General features: G+C 47.7%; 1 protein-coding gene across 1 annotated transcript in view; it reads left to right on the forward strand.

Moving 5' to 3' along the window:
- The window catches only part of GRIN2B (glutamate ionotropic receptor NMDA type subunit 2B), a gene marked incomplete at both ends in the record, with an annotated part of 299,444 nt that overhangs the window by 254,943 nt on the left and 24,652 nt on the right, over positions 1 to 19,849 (forward strand). Inside the window, one exon of the mRNA XM_079714477.1 lies at positions 2,115 to 2,344. Within this exon, the coding sequence (XP_079570603.1) occupies positions 2,115 to 2,344 (230 nt within the window). The remainder of the gene's footprint in view (positions 1 to 2,114; positions 2,345 to 19,849) is intronic.

Raw genomic sequence — 19,849 nt, forward strand, 5'->3', positions numbered from 1 at the left:
AGGAAGGTCCAGAGATGTGAGGGCTACCCATGTGTTTGAGGCATTTATGAGACTTCACAAAAAGTTTACTAGACTTCTGAAGGGGGCCAAGGGGTCCTTATAGATATCTCTTCTGAAACTTCCTGAGAGCACCGGGATTAGGAAATATTCTGCCTTCTCTGAGTCTTCTCCCATCCACCATGTGAGCTCTATCCTGGAATTATGCATCAAAGGGGAAAGATTCTTAACCCCAGCTACACATAAGAATCACCTATGGGGCACTTAAAAGACAAAGATGCATAGACCTCACATTCTAATGTTCTGATTCACTAAGTCCAGAGCGGGACTTGAACCATTGTATGTTTCAAAATAGTGGTTCTCTACCTTGGCTGCATGTTACAATAACCACCGCACCTCACCCTAATTTAGTAAGAATCTCTGGGGATGGTGTGTCAGTATTTTGTCAAAGCTCCCCTCGTGCTTCTGTTGAATTCACAGTCCAGGCTATGAGCCACCCCTGCACTGAGGTATTTCCAGGTGTAGACCTACCTTCTCATTTGGGGTGTGCCTTCTGCGGTGGACACTTGGATGCCTCCACAATACGGAATAGTCAGGGGCTTCCTGCCTGTGCCAAAGGGTCATCCAAAAGCCATGACTACTCCCCATGTTCACCCTCCCCGACCCCGCAAAGAAAATCAAAGAGGCAAAAATTCAGACACAAAAATCAGAGCCAGGGCTTACGATTACTCACTTTACCAAAGGATGCTTGACTTCGCCAAAGAATTCAACATGGGGCCGCTTTAACTATCAAGTCTCCTTGGGGCATTTTACAATGCACAAAACTTTGATTTATAAACAGTTTTTCAGTTATGCATCTGTTCCATGAAATAAGGTCCACTCGCACAGATGTGTGTGCACAGTTAGATCTTAGGCTCGACATGTGTAGTCACTGATGATTTAGGTGGCTGAGCAGATGCTCTCAGGATCACAGATAGCATTGAAACACCTGTGCTAATGTGCTGTAAAACTGTGCAGGCAGATGTTCGTTTCTGCAGCAGAGGGGCTGCATGCAGACCCAGACAGCAGGCAAGATTTCACCATCGCCAAGCAGAGAAAGCAGAGAGGTCACAATAAATATGCGGGCAGAAGCCCTGCATGATCTGTGTGAAGGTTGGGTGGAGGACAAAGACAGCCTACCTTTCCACCCTCGGATACGTGTGGCCAAGCCAGGGATCTCTGGCAGACTCTCTGGGCCGCCTGGTATTCTTTTACATGGAAGGCAGGCCCTACTGGAGGGAACCAGGTGGGAGGTGTTGGCACTGGAGTGAGGTCAAGGCTGCCTTCAAAACATTGAGGGCTGGGCTTCCCTGGTGGTGCAGAGGTTGAGAGTCCACCTGCCAATGCAGGGGATGTGGGTTCGTGCCCCCGTCCGGGAAGATCCCACATGCCGCAGAGCGGCTGGGTCCGTGAGCCATGGCCGCTGAGCCTGTGCGTCCGGAGCCTGTGCTCTGCAATGGGAGAGACCACAACAGTGGGAGGCCCGCGTACCGCAAAAAAAAAAAAACAAACATTGAGTGCTAAGAGCTGGAAGCCACAGAAGAATCAGGATCAACTGCATTCAAAGCAGCATCCGTGAATAAAATTGGAGGAGATCTATGACTAGTGGGAGAAAAAAGACCCCACAGGGTTCTTGCTGACCTTCTTTGAAATTGAAATGCTTTCTCGGCAGATACAAATATGAATTTGGGGACCATGGTAATGAGGATGCAAGTGTGACCATAGTGGGATGGTGGCCTTCGTTACTCAGTCTTGATGGGCCCTTAAGGGTCTTACATCCATCAGGGCAGGAAGCTGGCTCCTGTGGTGCCCTGGCTGAGTCATGATCACTGGTTGGAGTAAGAGCCCACACACACCCCAGGCCTCTGGTTTTTCTCTTCCACCTTCCTGTGGGTCCCAGGAGAAGAGAGACACAAGCTCTCAACTGAAAAAGCTACCTAAGGGTAGCTTTAGGGCTGGGGCTTTGCTGGCGGGTTTCCTGCTCTGAGCAGGAACTTACCAGCTCTAAGTACTTGTAAGTTTAAATAGAACCCGTGACGCTGTCTTAACCTTCTGTCCTTGTCTTTTTGTCCTGCCAGAGCCGGGTGGCCCATCGTTCACCATCGGCAAAGCTATTTGGTTACTGTGGGGTCTGGTGTTTAACAACTCCGTCCCCGTGCAGAACCCAAAGGGGACCACCTCCAAGATCATGGTGTCGGTGTGGGCCTTCTTTGCTGTCATCTTCCTGGCCAGCTACACTGCCAACTTAGCTGCCTTCATGATCCAAGAGGAGTATGTGGACCAGGTTTCCGGCCTGAGTGACAAAAAGGTAGGAGCACCATGTGAAACCTCCCATCTTTCCCCCAGTCCCATTCTCAGCCATACTCAGAGCTCTCACGGACCTGTTAATTTCCTGAATCTTTAGAATCGACCGTTCTTCCTTATGGCTCCTGAAATTGGGACACGGGAGCAGAATTCAGTTTCCCCACCGAAATAATATTACTTCACGTTCGCCTTCTCATTTGTGAAAGGTTGTCACCAGCACGCCCTGGGCTGCAAATGAGGGGCTTGGTGTGTTAGCGGTTTTCTGAGTACAGGGTTCCTCTTGTCTGGGACGCTCAGGTGGCCTATCAGCAGCCCAAGGCTGCACATTTGGGCTGTTATTGGAGGGCCGCCCCGCGCACCCATGCTGAGGGTGCCGGCCCATCACGGCCCTCATTTTCCTCCCAGGGCTGGTCGCCTGCACGCCCCCCCTTTTTTCCTCTGCACACTTGTGGATTCCCAGGGTCGAGAAGAAGGATTGTTCTCATTGTGTCCTGAAGAAAAGTAGCTGCTATTTAACTGGATCGGGGGGTGCCGATGAATGGGGTGTCCCCATATCAACCACAGGCCTCCCTGCTGGCCTGTGCCGCAAAGAGAGGAAGGGAAGTAAGTGTCTGCTGGTTGCCATGGTTTCTGGGTGAGGATGTGTAAAACCCAGGCTCAGTACATGTGACTCTCTAGGTCTGCTGGAAGCAACACAGGTCCCGTGGGAGCTCTGGTCCAACCCCAGTACTAGCGGCTACCTTCCTGGAGTGCCCAGGAGAGCCCCTGGATACCCCAAATCACTCCGGAGACTTTCATTTACAATGTCTCCTCCTCTCCGTTTCCTTAAGATTTAGAAAATGTGATTTCCCACCCCTTCCCCCAGGATGAAACTATGTGATATAGACAGATGTGTGTTTAGACCACATAGGTCATATGTAGTTAATGCTTTAACACGTGGGTCAGCTTTCCCCAAGACAAAACCTTAAACACTTAGCAAATGGTTTGAGAAGAATGAAAAGGAGGAGATATGCTCTTTGGGGACTCAAGTTATGATTTCTCCATCTACTCATCACTACTCACCAAGGACGTTCAAAAGCGTGAGGAAGATAAACAGCTTCTTAAGGGAATGAAAAAAATATATATATATATATACACACACACACACACACACACACACACATACATGGAGCACTCACGATGTTCACCTCTTTAGGTTAGCTCTTTCTCTGGTTGGTCTTCCTTTTCACTTTATTTTTCCTCCTTACTTTTAAAAACATTCCCTCTCTTCTATTTCCTTCTCCCTTATCTTTAAGCTTTTTTTTTTTACTTCTTTTCTTCTAACTCATGATTTATTATGCATTTCTTCAGATAGTCATCCATCTATTACTTAATTCACTTTAAACCTTTCTCTCTCTCCTTATTCCTTTGTCAGCATCCTTCCTTTACCATTTTGATCCTCTCAGAAACTTTGAGCTAGACCTCTCCTTTCACCCCTTTCTACAACTACTTTTTGTGCCTATTTCTATGACCCGGGCAGTCGTGGTGCTGAGAACAGCTGATCTCCCAGGGCTCCATGCTTGGATGTGGCGGAGCTGAGGTGGGCCACGGCCACCCTAAGACACGAATGTGGCAGAAGCGTGACAGGCCACGTCCCCACGTGTGGATCTGTCAGGGGTACGGAGGACCATATTCTCACATCAGGGAACGGCAGAGGTGTGACGGATTATGTCCCCATGCAGAGTGTGGTGGGACCATGTCACCATGCAGTAAATAACATGGTCGAAGGGTGGTGGGCCACAGCCCTTCCGGGGACTCTGGGCTGTTAAGTAGGAGATCCACCACAATTGTCACAGTGTTTTCTTTCGTTCCCTCTGAGAATTCGTTAGGACACTGTATTTATGTTTCTCATCCTCTCAAGGGCCATCCGGCAACAACTGAATGATTTTCTACTTGAACTAAGCATAATTGAGATGGAGGGAGATTGTTTTCCCTTCTGTGGTTTCGAAAGAACATATTGTTCTGGGTTGCTTGGACAGAGAGGCTCTGCCCCTGTCTGTCCTCCACACCACGTTGGTTATGTTCTGAGAAGGTGGATCCCATCTTTGCTTAAAGAACTTGAGTGGCTCCATTGCTCACAGAATAAAGACAACTTTTTTCAGGCGTGGCGCTCAGAGCTTTTACAAATGATTCCCAGTGTGCACCAGCAATTCCGTCTCATCAGCCAATGCGTAGACTCTTGCACCCTATGTTCTAGGCATCCTTGCCTCCTTATCCTTCCCAGCGACGCCTCTCTGCATCTGCCTGGGGTGTTCTTCTCCTTACTTCTTCACTCACCAAACTCCTACTGAAATGGCAAGACACAGATCAGAGATCCCTTTATTTGTAAAGCCTTCTCATCTGGGCTTATCTGGGAAGTTAGCCATTGTCTCCTCTGTCATGGCAATCATTCATACCTTTATTATAGCACTTGTCTCCCACATTGTAATCTACAGACATGTACCTGTCCATATCTCCCCTTATTTGACCATGAGCTTCACAAGGTCAGTGACCATAACTTGGTTATCATTTTTACAAAAACTCTATAGGGAGAGAGGGAGAGATGGTGTATTAATTTAAGAGTCTCTTGCACAGAGCAATGGACTAAGCATTACAGGCAAAGAAAGCAGCAAGAGAGCAAGAACCCTTTAACAGATGTTCAGTTTGAAAATGATTATCTGATCCATTTCAGAACTCTGCAAATGACAAAATAGTGAATTGTAAGCATCTGACCAGAAAGGGTCAACATAATTTACAGAAGTATAGAAAACATTTAAGTAACCAATGACATACAACTGCAGATCAGTGTCAGGAACAGTATTGTAAGTCAGAGAGTTTTCTGAAAGTGCACTTAAAATGTCAAAATTCTTATTAGTTTTACTTCAAAACACCTAAAGAAAACTAAGTCTTGAGAATGACTTTACATGAGAGGAAGTATATTCTGTGAATTTAGCAAAAGAAAATAATAAGGTCTTCAAAACGATAACATTGAGAACAGAAATGAGGTGATTTTGAAGACTCTCTTTTCAGTGTAATTAAATTTTCATCAAGGAAGGTAACATTTAAAGTGGAGAAGGGTTTCTATACTTGTTTTGACTATCACGCATGACATATCTTCTATGTAACTCAGACCAAATGATAAATATTTTGGAGTGATGATGGGGAGATATTTGTAGTCATTAGATTTAGATATTTTAGGAAATTGTCTTCAATTTTATGGCAGGAAAATGTTCCCAGATCTCATTTATGTTAATGTACAAAGTCAGAACGTTCAGAGTTAAATTTCCATGAAATCCTATTTGGGGGCTCCTTTTTTATTGGATGGCTTCCACCTTGCAATAGCACATTACATCATTGAATTCAGAATTATTCCACTACATGCTATAACTAAATATGGGTGCAAGTTCTAACGTTTAGCAGCCCTACTGTACATTCCATCAGCTCTCCCAGTGGGAGGAGGATATAAGGAAGCTGGTGACATCTTTCTTCTCTTAACAAAGAGCCCACAATGCTCATTCTCATATTCTCAGCTATCCAGACGTATTTCTCATTTTGCAGCCGGCCAACCACAGTATGGAGGAGAGTTTGGCCAGGCGAACAGGAGACATATTTTCCGGGCACTGGATACATTAAGTATTGACATATATGTTAGATGAATAATCTTCATCAGGTATGATTATTCCCATTTTACAAATAAGGACACTGAGACTCTGGGAACTTTCGTGATTCCCTAAAGTCATACATTATCAAGTGACAGAGCCAGGGTTTGAGTTCCTGTGTGTTTGGCTTTAAAAGTCACTTTGCCAGGATGTCTCCCTTATAGCGAATCCCAGACAAAGTTATGACACAGCTAAGGATTGGTACTGACACCCCTGCACCCCACCCACTTCCTCATTGAGTCTCCTACCCTCTCATTCAATGACCTTCAGTTTTGGTTCCACTCAACCTAACCCTTCTCAGGTCACCGTACACTACCACTGCCAAGGCTGCTATTACTACCTCTACTACTAGTACTGATAATAATAATAGCAATTATCATTATTATTAATATGACTTCAACACTGATAGCTCTGCACACATTTTTTTCAGCTCTCGGGAGCCAGGCGTAATGCCAAATACATTACATAGATTATCTTATGTAATGATGCTTTTATAATACCTTCATTTGTAGATCAGGAACTTGAAGTTTGGAGAGGTTAAGTCATTTGCCCTTCTGATGTTCCTGGCTGGCTAACAGCCCCTCAACAGTGTGCCACCATGTTCAGACGCCAGTGCTCTTCCCAGTTAATCCTCTTTCTTCCTGACCTTCCCATCTACCTTCCCAAAGCTTAACAAGTGGGATCCTTTTCCTCTATTTAAGAGGAGCTATCTGATTAACTGATCCAAAGTAATTAGTATTTTAACATTTGCCCTTTATTTAATAAGTCTTTCAGAGGCATTCCTTTGAACAGAGAATGGTGGTGCTTTCCAGGACCTGGGCAGGCTAATGGCCCACAAATGGACTCTAGCCTGGGCCTATTGTGACCGTGAGCTTTAAGCCACTGTTGGAGGGTGGCAGAGGGTTGGCAGCAGTGATAGGTTCAGGGGGTGAAGGAAGCCTGCAGGGAGGCAGAGGCTGCCAAGGTCACTAGGGGCTGCCGTCAGGCCAGGGGGCTCCCAAGGCTGCGTCCTACCTCACACATTCCTGCCACCAGTGTGACATACGCCCGCACTGTATTTTGCTGTTCTTTTCCTCAAGGAACTACAGGAACTTTATGAACTTTAAATGTCAAAAGGTGTTTATCTGGTTAATGAGGGCAGACATCTTCGCCTGCAACACTGAAGGTGCAATCAGGATAGCCTTCTAAAAACTGAGTAAGAACCCCGTGGCTTTTCTAGATAATGATTCTTCTGAGTTTCTGAGAAGTTCCATAGGGTCTGGAAGCTGTCTCATGTCCTTTTGGCAGATAGGCAGTGTATGACTTTTTAAATCAGCATGCAAATAAATGTGTCAGTGTGCATCCTCGAAGAAAACCAGCCTGGGGATAAGCATATTTACACCACAACTACACTGATGTGTGATGCTTAGATGGCATTTGAGCATGGGTGAGGAAATGGGCCTTGCTTGCCACTGTACAAAAGGTACTTCCTTGCCCTATTAACTCTAGGCCAGAAGCCAGTGGGAGACAGCTGACCTCAAGCCTGATCTGTCACACCCTGGTCCTGGCCCAGACCATCTTGGTCAGGTCATGGAATAGGGAGCTAAAAGTAGCTCACCAGGGAAAGCAGCAGGAATGACCAACTAGCCAGGGACCTAGAAATGAGGGCCTGGGCTGGGCCTCCAGGTAGCTGCGCAAAAATAGGGTATGATTTATTACGTGGAGTCCCTTGGAGCTGTCGGGCATCTGGTCCTTTTGTTACAGCTGGTCAAGAGCAGTTCTGGAGGAAGTGACAAGAGAAGAAAACTTCCCAAACCCTGGGGCTGTACAGGGAACAGGACGCACATGGGTGGGAGAAGGGACACGTGCCCCTTTGTCTCCTAATTAGCTGAACCTAATTAGCTGGTCCAGTGCATGAGCCACCACCCCAAGTACTGAACCCATTCACTCCTGCCAGGGCGGCCTCCATCCAGATGCATCCAGAGCAAAGCCCTGGGGCTTAAGCAGCCCAGCTCTGTTGCTCAGGGTCAGCTCTCACCACTTCTCTAGGTTTATTTGAGAACGGGACTACTTATGGCCCCCAGCTGACCCCCTTGAACTCTAATTCCCGAGTCCATTCTTGACTGGCTGCCTTGACTGAGGCATCCGTAGGGCTTAGCAGTGGTCACCCTCCCGGTCCAGGGATACGGTTGTCCCCGTGTTGATTGCTGAGCTCCCGAGGGAGGCCCAGGGTCCCCTTTCTCTCCTTCTTGTGTCCCCTTTATAGCATCAGGCCTCACTGTGCCCTCCTGTCCTTGAATGACCACCTGCTTCCTGACCTCTGTGACTTCCCACACTCCCCACTCTGCTATACTGTTGGGGCTTCTAGGGGTTGAATGCTGGTCCCCCAAAAGATAACGTCCACATCCTAATCCCTGGAACCTGCGAGTGGTGACCTTATTTGGAAAAAAAAAAGATCTTTGCAGATGTAATTAAGTTGAGCATCTCAGGTTATGGCCGTCCTGGATTGCTGCTCAATCCAATGACAAGTGTCCTTATGAGAGAAAGGCAGAGAGAGAGCTGACGCAGAAGAGAAGATCAGGAGAAGTAAGAGGCAGAGAGGAGTGTGGCAGCCGCAGAAACACCTGGAACCACCAGAAGTCAGGAGAGACAAGGAGTGGATTCTCCCCTAGAGCTTCTGGAGGGAGCGCAGCCCTGCTGACACCTTGATTTTGGACTCCTGGCCTCCAGAACAGGCGAGAATACATTTGTATTGTTGTAAGCCACCAGTGGTTTGTTATGGCAGCCACAGGAAACGAACACGGGGCCTCAGTGCCCCTCCTGTAACCTGCACTCTCAGGGGCTTGCCCCCCTTAAACCCTGGTGCTCTTACTCACCTGCTCTTGTCAGCCACCCAGCCCCGTCCTTCCAAAACGGGTATTTCTTACAGCAGAATCTAGTTCAGTTCCTCTTCCCACTAATCTTCTCTGCTTGGAAGAACAGATCTACATCCCCCTGAAGATTTGCAGAGACATGGTTTACACCCAGAGGGAGTCTTCTCCCTGCTGGTTAATTTTAAGGAGACAATAAAAACCCCGTGTGTCACTGTGTGCTCCCTTTGGCTCTGTCCTTGAGCCTGATTGCTGTTCGTTTCTCCCAGTGTGTAGCGGGTCATCTGTGTGTACACTCCCCGCGCAGCCTTCTACTAGACCTCTGAGCAGGGAGGCCATTGTCAACGGGGACTGAGGACATGTTTTTGTAAGATGTATCATTTTCACAACTCTTCTGGGGAAAATATTATCAATGCAGCCCTCTTATATTCTGGATTTCACTGTGCTGTTCGTATCACGGGACTGCAAGGGACATTATTTGATCATCAGGCACAGGTGATGTTTTGCTCATCAAAGGCAAACAGGTGTCCTCTCTCATCATGTAGATGAATGCATCTTCCCTGTTACATAGGAGTGCACACTCACATATGCATGTATGTGTGTGCATGTGTGTGTATAGATATGTATATCTCCATCCTCCAAAACTACATAAAGATAACAGGATAACTGGGTAATTAGGAACTTGACACTTAACAAAGCTGCATAAGGAATGCAAGTTTCCCATGTCCATAGGAAATTCCGTTTTACAGAGTTGATCTGAGAAAGGACGTCTTTACCTGGAAAAAAAAGAAAGTTTTGTCTCATTCTGCTGATATTAGTGGAACCATCATTTTGTGAAATGAAATAAAAATGAAATGAAGGAAGGAAGAAGAAAAGAAAGAAAAGGAAGGAAAGAGAAAGAAGGAAAGAAAAAAAGAAGAAGAAAACATCAGAACCCAATCGTAAGCTAGATCTGCTCTGTATATCTCTTCTTACAAAGGTGGTCCTGTGCAAGGTATTGGACAGATAGATGCCTTCCTGGAGCCATGACATTTTTTTAAATTGCTACTACACAAAGGAGCATGAGGATGAATTCACAGTTTCCCCACCTGAATAGACCCCAAGTGAAAGCCAGCAATAGACAACAAACAATTTTGTTAACAAAACTCAAAGCATGTACCACCAAGTGCAGTACTCAAGCTTTGGGTGCGCTGAGAGTGGGAGAAAATAGTGAGCGTGTCTCTGAACTGGTCAGGTCCTTGAATTTATCTGTGTGGCTTCCATATGGGACCTCTCTGGTCAGGCCATCTCTTCCAGGTTGGGAAAAGCAAGCGGCCCTGGGGAATCCCATAGAAGTTCAAATCTACTTATGGTCAAGTCTCTGGTTCTGAGAGAAGTGAGCCGTTGCATTTGGCTAACTGTTGAAAGCAGTTTTTTTATTCCGAAGTTTATAGATGTCCAAGAAAAATAAGAGAGTTCCTCAACATCCTTTTCTCTCTGGTTAAAAACAAAAATGAGAAATAAATGTTTCCGTAAAGGGGGCTTTTACAGGCTGATGAAATCTTAGCTTGTGTTTTGAGGATTTATTAAGAATTAGTGTTTCATTTCTGGGCAACTAAGTTCAAGTCCTTTGAGACAAATTAATGCAGCCATGAAAATTTATATGTGGCCAAAGACATCAGACCTAAAATGAATCAAGTTTTAGAGATGTCAGAATTGTATTCACAGTGCAGACTGTGGCCCGGGCTGGCTCTGGGCCTTTGTTTTAGTGTTCTGGTGCCTCCAGTACACTCTCCACCCACTAATGGTGGCAAGAGAAGTTGGCAAGGGCCTCAGTGGCTCATGTGCAGTCTGTTGTATTTTGGGAAGCCTTCTGCATAGCCGGGCTAGCTGGGCATGTGCTAGGGCCAGGAAGGTAGGGAAGGGGGTGTTCAGAGCTGGGTGAGGGTGGTGGCCGAGAGAGCCTGAGGCTGGGGAAGCCCAACCATTTCTTCTACAATTCATGTCAAGGTTTCCTCTTCAGCGGGGGTCACAGAGAACCAAGGAGAGACGGCTCACGCTCTACAGGCACCATAGCCTCAGACATTTCTTCTGCCCTATTTGGGCAGATCAGATTCAGAGCGTCAAGGGCAATGGCTCCAGGCCAGTGTGACCCTGAGAGTTGCCCACATGGAGGGTCCCCGAGGTACAGGCAGCTTAGACTTTCAGGAGGCAGAGTCGGGAGGAGGAAAATCGGGGTTCTGGGTCCTCTGTGTAATCGTTATAGGATTAGTTTGTCCACGTAGACCTGTCTGTGTTGGGGACACCCAGGAAGGGGTGGGTTAGGGCCAAGTCTTGATATCAGAGTCACTCAGGGAGCCCTTTCAAACGAAACAGGAGTCTGTCCATCCAGCTGGAAATAAAAGTCCACGTGGCAAAAGCTGCCGCCTGAGCAGGACCTGCCAGGATGCAGCCAGGAAACCAGACATCTGAAAAGGGTTGAGAGAGGAAACCACTCTGGGGGGAAGTTATTGGGGGGCTGTGCCCCCCTCCACTTTTCTCCCACCCCTCAGACCTACTGAAGGGGCTTTGAGGGGGTCACTGGGAGAGCTTGGGATTCACCCCGTGCAGTTAGAATGGGGGAGGGGCTGGCATTTGCCCCAAACCTGAGAAGACCCAGGTGACAGGTCTTGGCCAGTGGCCCGGTGGGTGGGTCAGGTTCCCACCCACGGCAGGTCAGGTCTGCACCCCTCAAGTCCACATCAGGCCACTCGGGCAGGAGGGGGCCAGTCTGGGCCGGGAGTGGAGGGAGGTGATTTTAAAGGTACCTGCCCACTGGGCTTCCTGCTCAGGATGAGGCAGCTGCCCATCCAGAGATACATGGGAGGGGTGGCAACCAATGGGGGAGCCGGAGGGATTGATGTAGACAAGCAGCTGCCTTCAGGGAGCGAGACCAAGCTGCTCACCGAGAGTCTCTCGGGGCACCCGTGAACTTGCCTGACCAGGAGAAGAGTCTGCTTTGCACAGCGGCCTTGTCAAGAGAGCGTCAATGCCGGCACCACAAGGTGGGTGCTGCCCGCCTCTGGCTTCTCCTACTCTCTGCCTTCCACCCCAGGCCCCCCAGAGAACGGGGGAAAACAGAACAGCTCAGGGGCAGGTCCCGTAAGAGCTGGCTTCACTTGGCCCAGTGTCAGCACCTGGGGTTCCTGCAGACACACGGCCGCCTCGGCCCTCATTAATGAACAATGACTGAACTATTTAATGAACACACACTATGTGCCTGTTGTCAGACTCTTCACATCTGTGTCTCCTTTAATCCTCATGCCCACCCTTTGCGATAGATATTATCGACATCTTTCTATAGATGAGGGGAGTCATTTAAGGGATAAGCAAATTCGCTGAAGTCACGCAACTAGCAAGTGAGGGCATCGGATTTGATCCAGGGAGAGCTGATTCCAGAGCCTGCAGCTGTCCTGTCTTACTGCACTGCCATAGCCCCATGTGCTCTCTGTGTGGACACGGGGAGGAGGGACACGCTTCTAGAGACACGGGCCTGGGGCAGCAGAATCCAGTCAAGCCCCTGTCACGGGCCCCTGTCTGACCAAGCTTCTCGGATTCTCAAGGAGGTGATTATGGAACCCCACCAACCCACTGAGAGTGGGTAGACCCTCTACCCAGCTATGGATGCACAGGAACCTAGAAGAGACTTCTGTTCACTCCAATCTAGGAATAGCCAAGGGCTCTATTGTCTTTGTTTCTGAACTCACAGCCCCTCTCACCTTTAAGAGCCACTTACTTGATGAGTGTTGACGGGATGAATGAATCAAAGAGACACGAAATGTTGTCGGGCACCATGTTTTCTCCCTTCCAGGAAGTAACCAATATACATACTTACTTAATCTGGCCAGAAAAGAAAAGATCCTACTCTCAAGAAAGAGGAAAGAATTGGAGAGGAGGGAAATGTATCGTTCCCCCCCGCATCCTCCTCTTAGGAGGGAACTAGAGCAAGAACAGTGTTCGCTTACTGCTTCTGAAGTGCTCGTGGCTAGGAGACCATCAATGGCTTAAGTCTAGAAACTACCTCGATAGTAAATGTGCTAAATGCTTAATTCCTTCAAACTTCCTCACCCATCTCCCAGCTCATCACTTGCACGGCACTGGGTTCTGAGTTAAACATAAGGCAGTTCTGTTTCTTGCAAGAACTGATTGCCAGCAGACCGTGAGACAGCTGGGACTCGGCCTTTTCTGGACCGAGTACAAGAGAGCCGTTGAGCTGGGTGTCATCCTGATACTGAAGAGAGAACACTGTGATGTCTAGTGATGTCTCCTAGTGGCCTCGAGTACAAATTGGACAAGATGGCAAACAGCATCGCGTTAGGAAGCACGCTGCGGCTGCAGACCTCCCGGGCAGAGGTGCCACTAGGGAGTGATGCTCCCAGGGAAAAAAATGCACTTGAACGCACAAGGTCATCCACTTACGTGTCTTTACGGGACACAATCGCCCATGACTGCAAATGCACGCACACACCAGAGGGTGCAAATGCGGCTTTGACTGGGCATGCTGAGCAATTTCTGCTTTTTTCCTTTTCTCCTTATAAAAGCACGTCAAATTAACTCCAGCCAGTTACGGCCAAATCCCTTTCTCTCTGCCAGTCAGGGCCGCCTGAACAGGCAAGAGGCTCTCTTACCTGCTTCATTATGCAAATTGATATTCCAGTGCTGAAGAGCAAAGCAGCCTTCAGCACAGCAGTGATTCTAGGTTGTGATGAGAAGAGGTGGTCTGACAACTATAAATAACAGTTCACGGGACATGTGGGCATCCGTAAGCTGGGGGTCAGACGTAACCATAAATGTATCCATACTCAGAATACCTGCAGTCAAGGACAAGCCTGAGCCACCATGGAAAGGGCACAAAACGATCAACACACACACGCACACACACACACACGCACACACGAAGAAATCAGTGAACGAAGAAATCAGTGAACACTTAAGATCTCACATGGTGAGATTCATTTCTTTGGAAAAGGCCTGCACGGTTCATCCAGGAGCTGCTATACGCAGAGCAGGAGTCTTCCCAGTAATCACAGCTGGGAGGACTGACTTCTCTCTGGACTGCCTCACCCTGTCCCCTCAGCCCAGCACTTCAGAGCCTCCTCTTGAGCTAGAATTACAATCTCTCCTCTCAGTCCCGAGTCATCAAAAAGAGGCTTTTAACAGAATCAGGTAATTGTCCCCCTGGTCGTCTCTGCTGGGGGTGGCACGGGCCAGACACAGCTCACAGCAGTACGGGCACCTCTGCTTGGCGGTGTGGTCTCGGTGACAGGAGCGGGGCTGGGTGTCGCAGGGAGGGCTTGTTGGGAAGCTGGGCAGTTCTCCAGCCCCTCCTGGGTAGTCTTCATGATGTGCCCTCAGTTTTCGGTTTGAAGGGTTGTGAAATCACACATCATCCACTACGCCCAGGATGAGTCCCTGCAGGTTACAGATGACCCAGCCAAGCGGCCAGTCGACCACCACCCCCCTTCCCTTGCTGGAACCAGCACTCTGTGCGGGCTACGGCACACACATAAAAAGAACAGCGCAGGGCTTCCCTGGTGGCACCGTGGTTGAGTCTGCCTGCCGATGCAGGGGACACGGGTTCGTGCCCTGGTCCGGGAGGATCCCACATGCCGCGGAGCGGCTGGGCCCGTGAGCCATGGCCGCTGAGCCTGCGCGTCCGGAGCCTGTGCTCTGCAATGGGAGAGGCCACAGCAGTGAGAGGCCCGCGTACTGCAAAAAACAAAAACAAAAACAAAAACAAAAACCAAACAAAAGAACAGCGCGGCATCCTCGACATCCTTGTAGGATCTGAAGGACACGTGGTTCCGCGAGGAAGGAAGAATCTCTGAAAGAAAAGGGTGCCCGGGGCAGTCCTCAAGCGGGGCTTATTGGTCTGCGTGACCACTGCTGTTTTGGAACATATTCACATGCTTTCTAGTTGAAACGTTTATATGAAGAACTAAAAAATTTTTAACTATCTGCTACTTAAAATGAAGAGATCTTGGGGACATTTAGTAATAGTTTAATCACTAGTTAGTGAGACTTTTTTTAACATCTTCATTGGAGTATAATTGCTTTACAATGGTGTGTTAGTTGCTGCTGTATAACAAAGTGAATCAGCTATACGTATACATACATCCCCATATCTCTTCCCTCTAGCGTCTCCCTCCCACCCTCCCTATCCCACCCCTCTAGGTGGCCACAGAGCACCAAACTGATCTCCCTGTGCTATGCGTCTGCTTCCCACTAGCTATCTGTTTTACATTTGGTAGTGTATATATGTCCATGCCACTCTCTCGCTTAGTCCCAGCATACCCTTCCCCCTCCCCGTGTCCTCAGAGACTTTTGTTTTTAAGATTGTCTCCCTTTTGACACCTAGATGTGATTTCTTTGTACTGAAAAAACAGGGCTTTTGATTTTGTGGACATGGATCATGTAGGAAAATAGGGACTTTTTGGATGCCCTGGAGGGGAGCTTAGAAAAGCAGCAGGGCCCAGGAAGTGGGGTACGAGTACAGGACGAGAAGTGTGAGGGCCAGCCCTGACCCCAAGCAAAGGGAAGCCCTTCCCCTTCCTCCAGCGCTTCATCACCATCTCCTGCCTCTCCCCCAGCCCAGCTACCCCGCCCCTGTCCTCCTCCCACCACCAGACCCCGCCTGTCACCCTCCACTAGAATCATGATCGATGTCCATTTCCTTTACTGCACTGTGTGCTCCTTGAGGCAACAGACGTGCTTTCAATAACTCTGTCTGTTCAGCTCCTGGGATAGCGCCTGGTACATTATAGAAGGGTGTTAAGTGAATGAATGTTCCCAGAACAGAAACTAATAATATTAACACTGAAGTTCTGCTTTCTTATGGATTAAATTGCCTTTAATGAGCTAAGCATTTACAGTCTTCTTTCTCTGGGGAAATGTATTTCTGTTTCTGAACAGCTGACTTATAAATGAACTATTGAGGACAGCGTGTTCATAGGTTGGAGCCTGCCTATTAAAAATTGCATTTCCAAAGCCAAAAATAAATCAGTCTTTGTGTTGTGCGTTCCTCTGCAGTGTGAGCAACCAGGACCATTATCCATGGTCGTCACTATGGAAACCACATCCGTAGTTACGGTCTCAGAGTGGACCAGTCATCCCTGACCAGGGGTTGCCTTCCTGGGCTAGATGCTCTACATTCGTGGTCTTCTTTACTTCTCCTCCCAGACCTTTTAGGCAGATGCTACCTCTGCTTTCCAGAAGGGAAAACTAAGACTCAGCTACTGGGAAGTATGTGGTATGGCTGGCTTCCTAAGCCCCTCTGGTGCTTCAGTTTCCTAATTATAGAATGGGGATAAAAATGTCACCTACATTATAGCTGTTGTGCTGATTAAAGATGTATGATACTGTATATACTTATAATACTGTGAAATGCTTCGAATAGTGTTGCATGCCTACTAATCCCTCAGTAAATGTTAGGGCTCGGATCCTATGACAGACCCAGGGTTTGTGCCGGAATCCATCTCACAAAGCCCACGTTGTTTCCAGTAGATGATTAACATGTGCTTGGAAAGCCATAGACAAACTGCTCCTAACCCACTCTAGGACCCACCCTCCCTCTACCCTCCCGGATCCCTGCACTTGTCTATTTCAGTGAGATTCAGAGATGGGGTGGGGAGGACCCGTACTACGTCAGGGCTGGAAAGGTGTGCAGGGGAGGATGGAGGTGCCACTCTGCAGTGCTTAGACTCCCTGAAAATAGCTCTGGATCCAGGGATGCCTGGAAAGACGGTATCTGCCATGGGCAGCAGGCTCCCGGGACCTCTTTACAGCCATTCTGTGGAGCTTTTGAGAGAGAACATGGAGCGTTCTTCTAGGTGCGGAGTAAGAGCTCAGTGGTCGTTTCTAAATCTATGTCTGTCACCCATCGCTGTGATAGAAAACAACTACTTCAAATATTATTTCCCTGGGCAAGTGGGCCCTACCCCAAACAGTTTCTTAAAGGAGTGGACACACTATAAACCTGGTTTCCTCTTACAGCCTTCCCTAGCTGCATGGCCTGTATTGCCCAAGAGGTGTCTGTCCTCTCAGACTCCCAGAAAAAGTAAACCTAACTGCTTCTACCTCCAAGTCTCTTTAAGACGTAGAAAAGAGCTTTAGCTACACTGCGAATTATTGATGAAACCAGAGATTTTTTTTTTTTTTTTTTGCGGTACGCGGGCCTCTCACTGTTGTAGCCTCTCCCACTGCGGAGCACAGGCTCCAGATGCACAGGCTCAGCTGCCATGGCTCACGGGCCCAGCCGCTCTGTGGCATGTGGGATCTTCCCGGACCGGGGCACAAACCCGTGTCTCCTGCATCGGCAGGCGGACTCTCAACCACTGCGCCACCAGGGAAGCCCGAAACCAGAGAATTTATAATATCCCTACATTTATTTATTTATTTATTTATTTATTTATTTATTTATTTATTTATTTATTTATTTTGCGGTACGTGGGCCTCTCACTGTTGTGGCCTCTCCCGTTGCGGAGCACAGGCTCCAGACGCGCAGGCTCAGCGGCCATGGCTCACGGGCCCAGCCGCTCCGCGGCATGTGGGATCCTCCCGGACCGGGGCACGAACCCGCGTCCCCTGCATCGGCAGGCGGACTCTCAACCACTGCGCCACCAGGGAAGCCCTACATTTATTATTAATATCCATTTCGACTAGTTTATTTAGCAATAGACATCATGTTCTTATTTTCGTAAAGAGTTGCTACTCTATCGTAATTTGTCTGCTAGTGAAGGAAAGACTGATGCTCCCCAAGGACCCCCTCACCATTTGGAAAATTCCCAGAAAGTCAAGTTAGATGTGGGTTTGGGAGAAGAGCCTGAGACCCAATGCTTTCAGTCCCTGAAGCTTCTCTTCTCGGTAGCTAAGCCAGCGAGCTCTCTTCCCATGTTCTATACCATTGAGGTGTCTCCACTGGCCAGTTCACACTTTAGACATGCCCCTTATCTTGCGTATCTCTGTGATGCAAACCTAGTGTGGTGGTGTTCTCTAAACAATCAGTTGCGTTGTTTTTCAGTCTCACTATCTACTCTTCATTTATTCATTCAGCAGATAGACTCTAAATATCTACATAAACCACTGCCCGGAATACAGTGTGGGAAGATCAGAACAGCTCTGTGCAAGCACGCTCTCTCTCTTTCTCACCTTCCTGTCATCACTGAGTTCAGAGTCCAACTACACATCTGTCCCTGTCTATCCCAGCAGCTGCCACGCTGTCCATGGTTAAGGCCTAGAGGCCTGGGGATAAGAAAGACCAGTAGCTGTGCTGCTTTTTCTCAGAGAATCTCTCCTGAAACCCCTCCCACCTTCTGTAAGCCCCCAATTCAACCTGGATTCCACCTCCTAGCAGAATCCTGCCACTTTCCACAGTTCCTTGGATTAACTAAGGCCTCTGTTGTATCATCTGCCTGGCTTTTTGTTTACGTTGTTCTGTTCTCTGCACTTAGCATAACACCTAGTACATAATAGCAATTAATTCAACAGGTTATTTATTGGATAGTTACCACAGTTACACTGTGAGTAGGGTTGCCAGACTTAACAAATAGAAATATAGGGTACCTACTTAAATTTGAATTTCTGATAAACAGCAAATATGATTTTAGTATAAATGTGCCCCCAGATTTCATGGAACCCTACCTGTGAGATGCTGGAGATGGGCTTAAACAGTCCTGGTCTCATAGTCCGGTGAGGCGGGCAGACACTCAAAACATTAGATCAAGTACCATGATAGAGGAATGTCCTTGGGTGTTCCTTTCAAGGTTAAATAAACCCCATCTTTTAACCTTTCAGCATGATACTTGCTCCCCTTACCTTTAATGGTTTTCTGAACCTTCTCAAATTTCACGTGTGAGTTACAGGAGAGAGCACAGTGACCATAAAGCCCTCCCAGTGGCGCATCACAGGGCCTGGCCATGTCCTCCCCACCTGCCACGTTGCTCTTTAGCTTCCCATTATAGGCTCCCTATTTAAATAGCAGCACTGCGTTATCAGCTCGTGTAGCCTGTGGTCCTCTAGGGCTCCATGATCCTTTCTGACCATGCTTTGACAAAGCCACTCCCTTCCCCTTCTCACTCTAGGACCATGTGGTTTTACATCCTGTGAGGGTTACTTTGTTTGATCCCTAATTGAACCTTCATCCTTTTAATATCCTCTTTCCTCATGCCAGACTTATTACTTCGATGTTGAATTCTATTTCCAAATGGCCAGCCTTCCAATCCAAGTTAATGTCATAGCAGATTCAAGGAGCAAGTTTTCCATCCTACCATCTAAGTGATTAAAGAAAATGGCACCTTTCCCTGTGTGTTTAATGTTACCCTCACCCTCCCAACTCAAGCAATCCCATCTCCCCTTTCACCAAGGGTCCCATCTACCTTTTGATACAGAGAAACTTTTTTCTTTACAGTTTACTCTGGCATTGGGTAGAGACTTTTTCCCATTCTGTTAATTGTGGCTCCTGATTTGAAATTCATAGAATAGTTTTAATGTAGACTAGGTTCTCTGTAAACCATTGACAAAGGGAACATGACACATGCACTTAGAACCATCAAAAGGACCCGGTGGGGTGGTATCTTAAAAGAAGCATCATGGAGCTTGATAAGGAAGCTTGAATAACTTCCTGCTAGGTAGCTGAGACAATAACCCAATTAGTGCACACCTTTACCTCTAATTACGTCCACCCAGATAAGGATTTAAAAAAATATAAGTGTGAAATGGACTCATCTAGATTATTCTCCCAAATACATATTGCAATTCATAAGCAAGCTACCATGCCAGTAATTCTCTCTCTTCATTTGCTTATTCTAGAAAAAGTCTCTCTCCAAGCCTGAGACGAAACACGCCTTGGGTTTTAAGCGGAAAAATTAACCTTAATATGTTTATCTGATGCGAACTTGGAGTTGTTCTTCTGAGAATTCACATCAGACCAAGCTAGCGGGGCTAGACTCAAGGAGAAAGGAAGGCACT

Source organism: Hyperoodon ampullatus (assembly GCF_949752795.1).
Source record: "Hyperoodon ampullatus genome assembly, chromosome: 11".
Lineage (NCBI taxonomy): Eukaryota > Metazoa > Chordata > Mammalia > Artiodactyla > Ziphiidae > Hyperoodon > Hyperoodon ampullatus.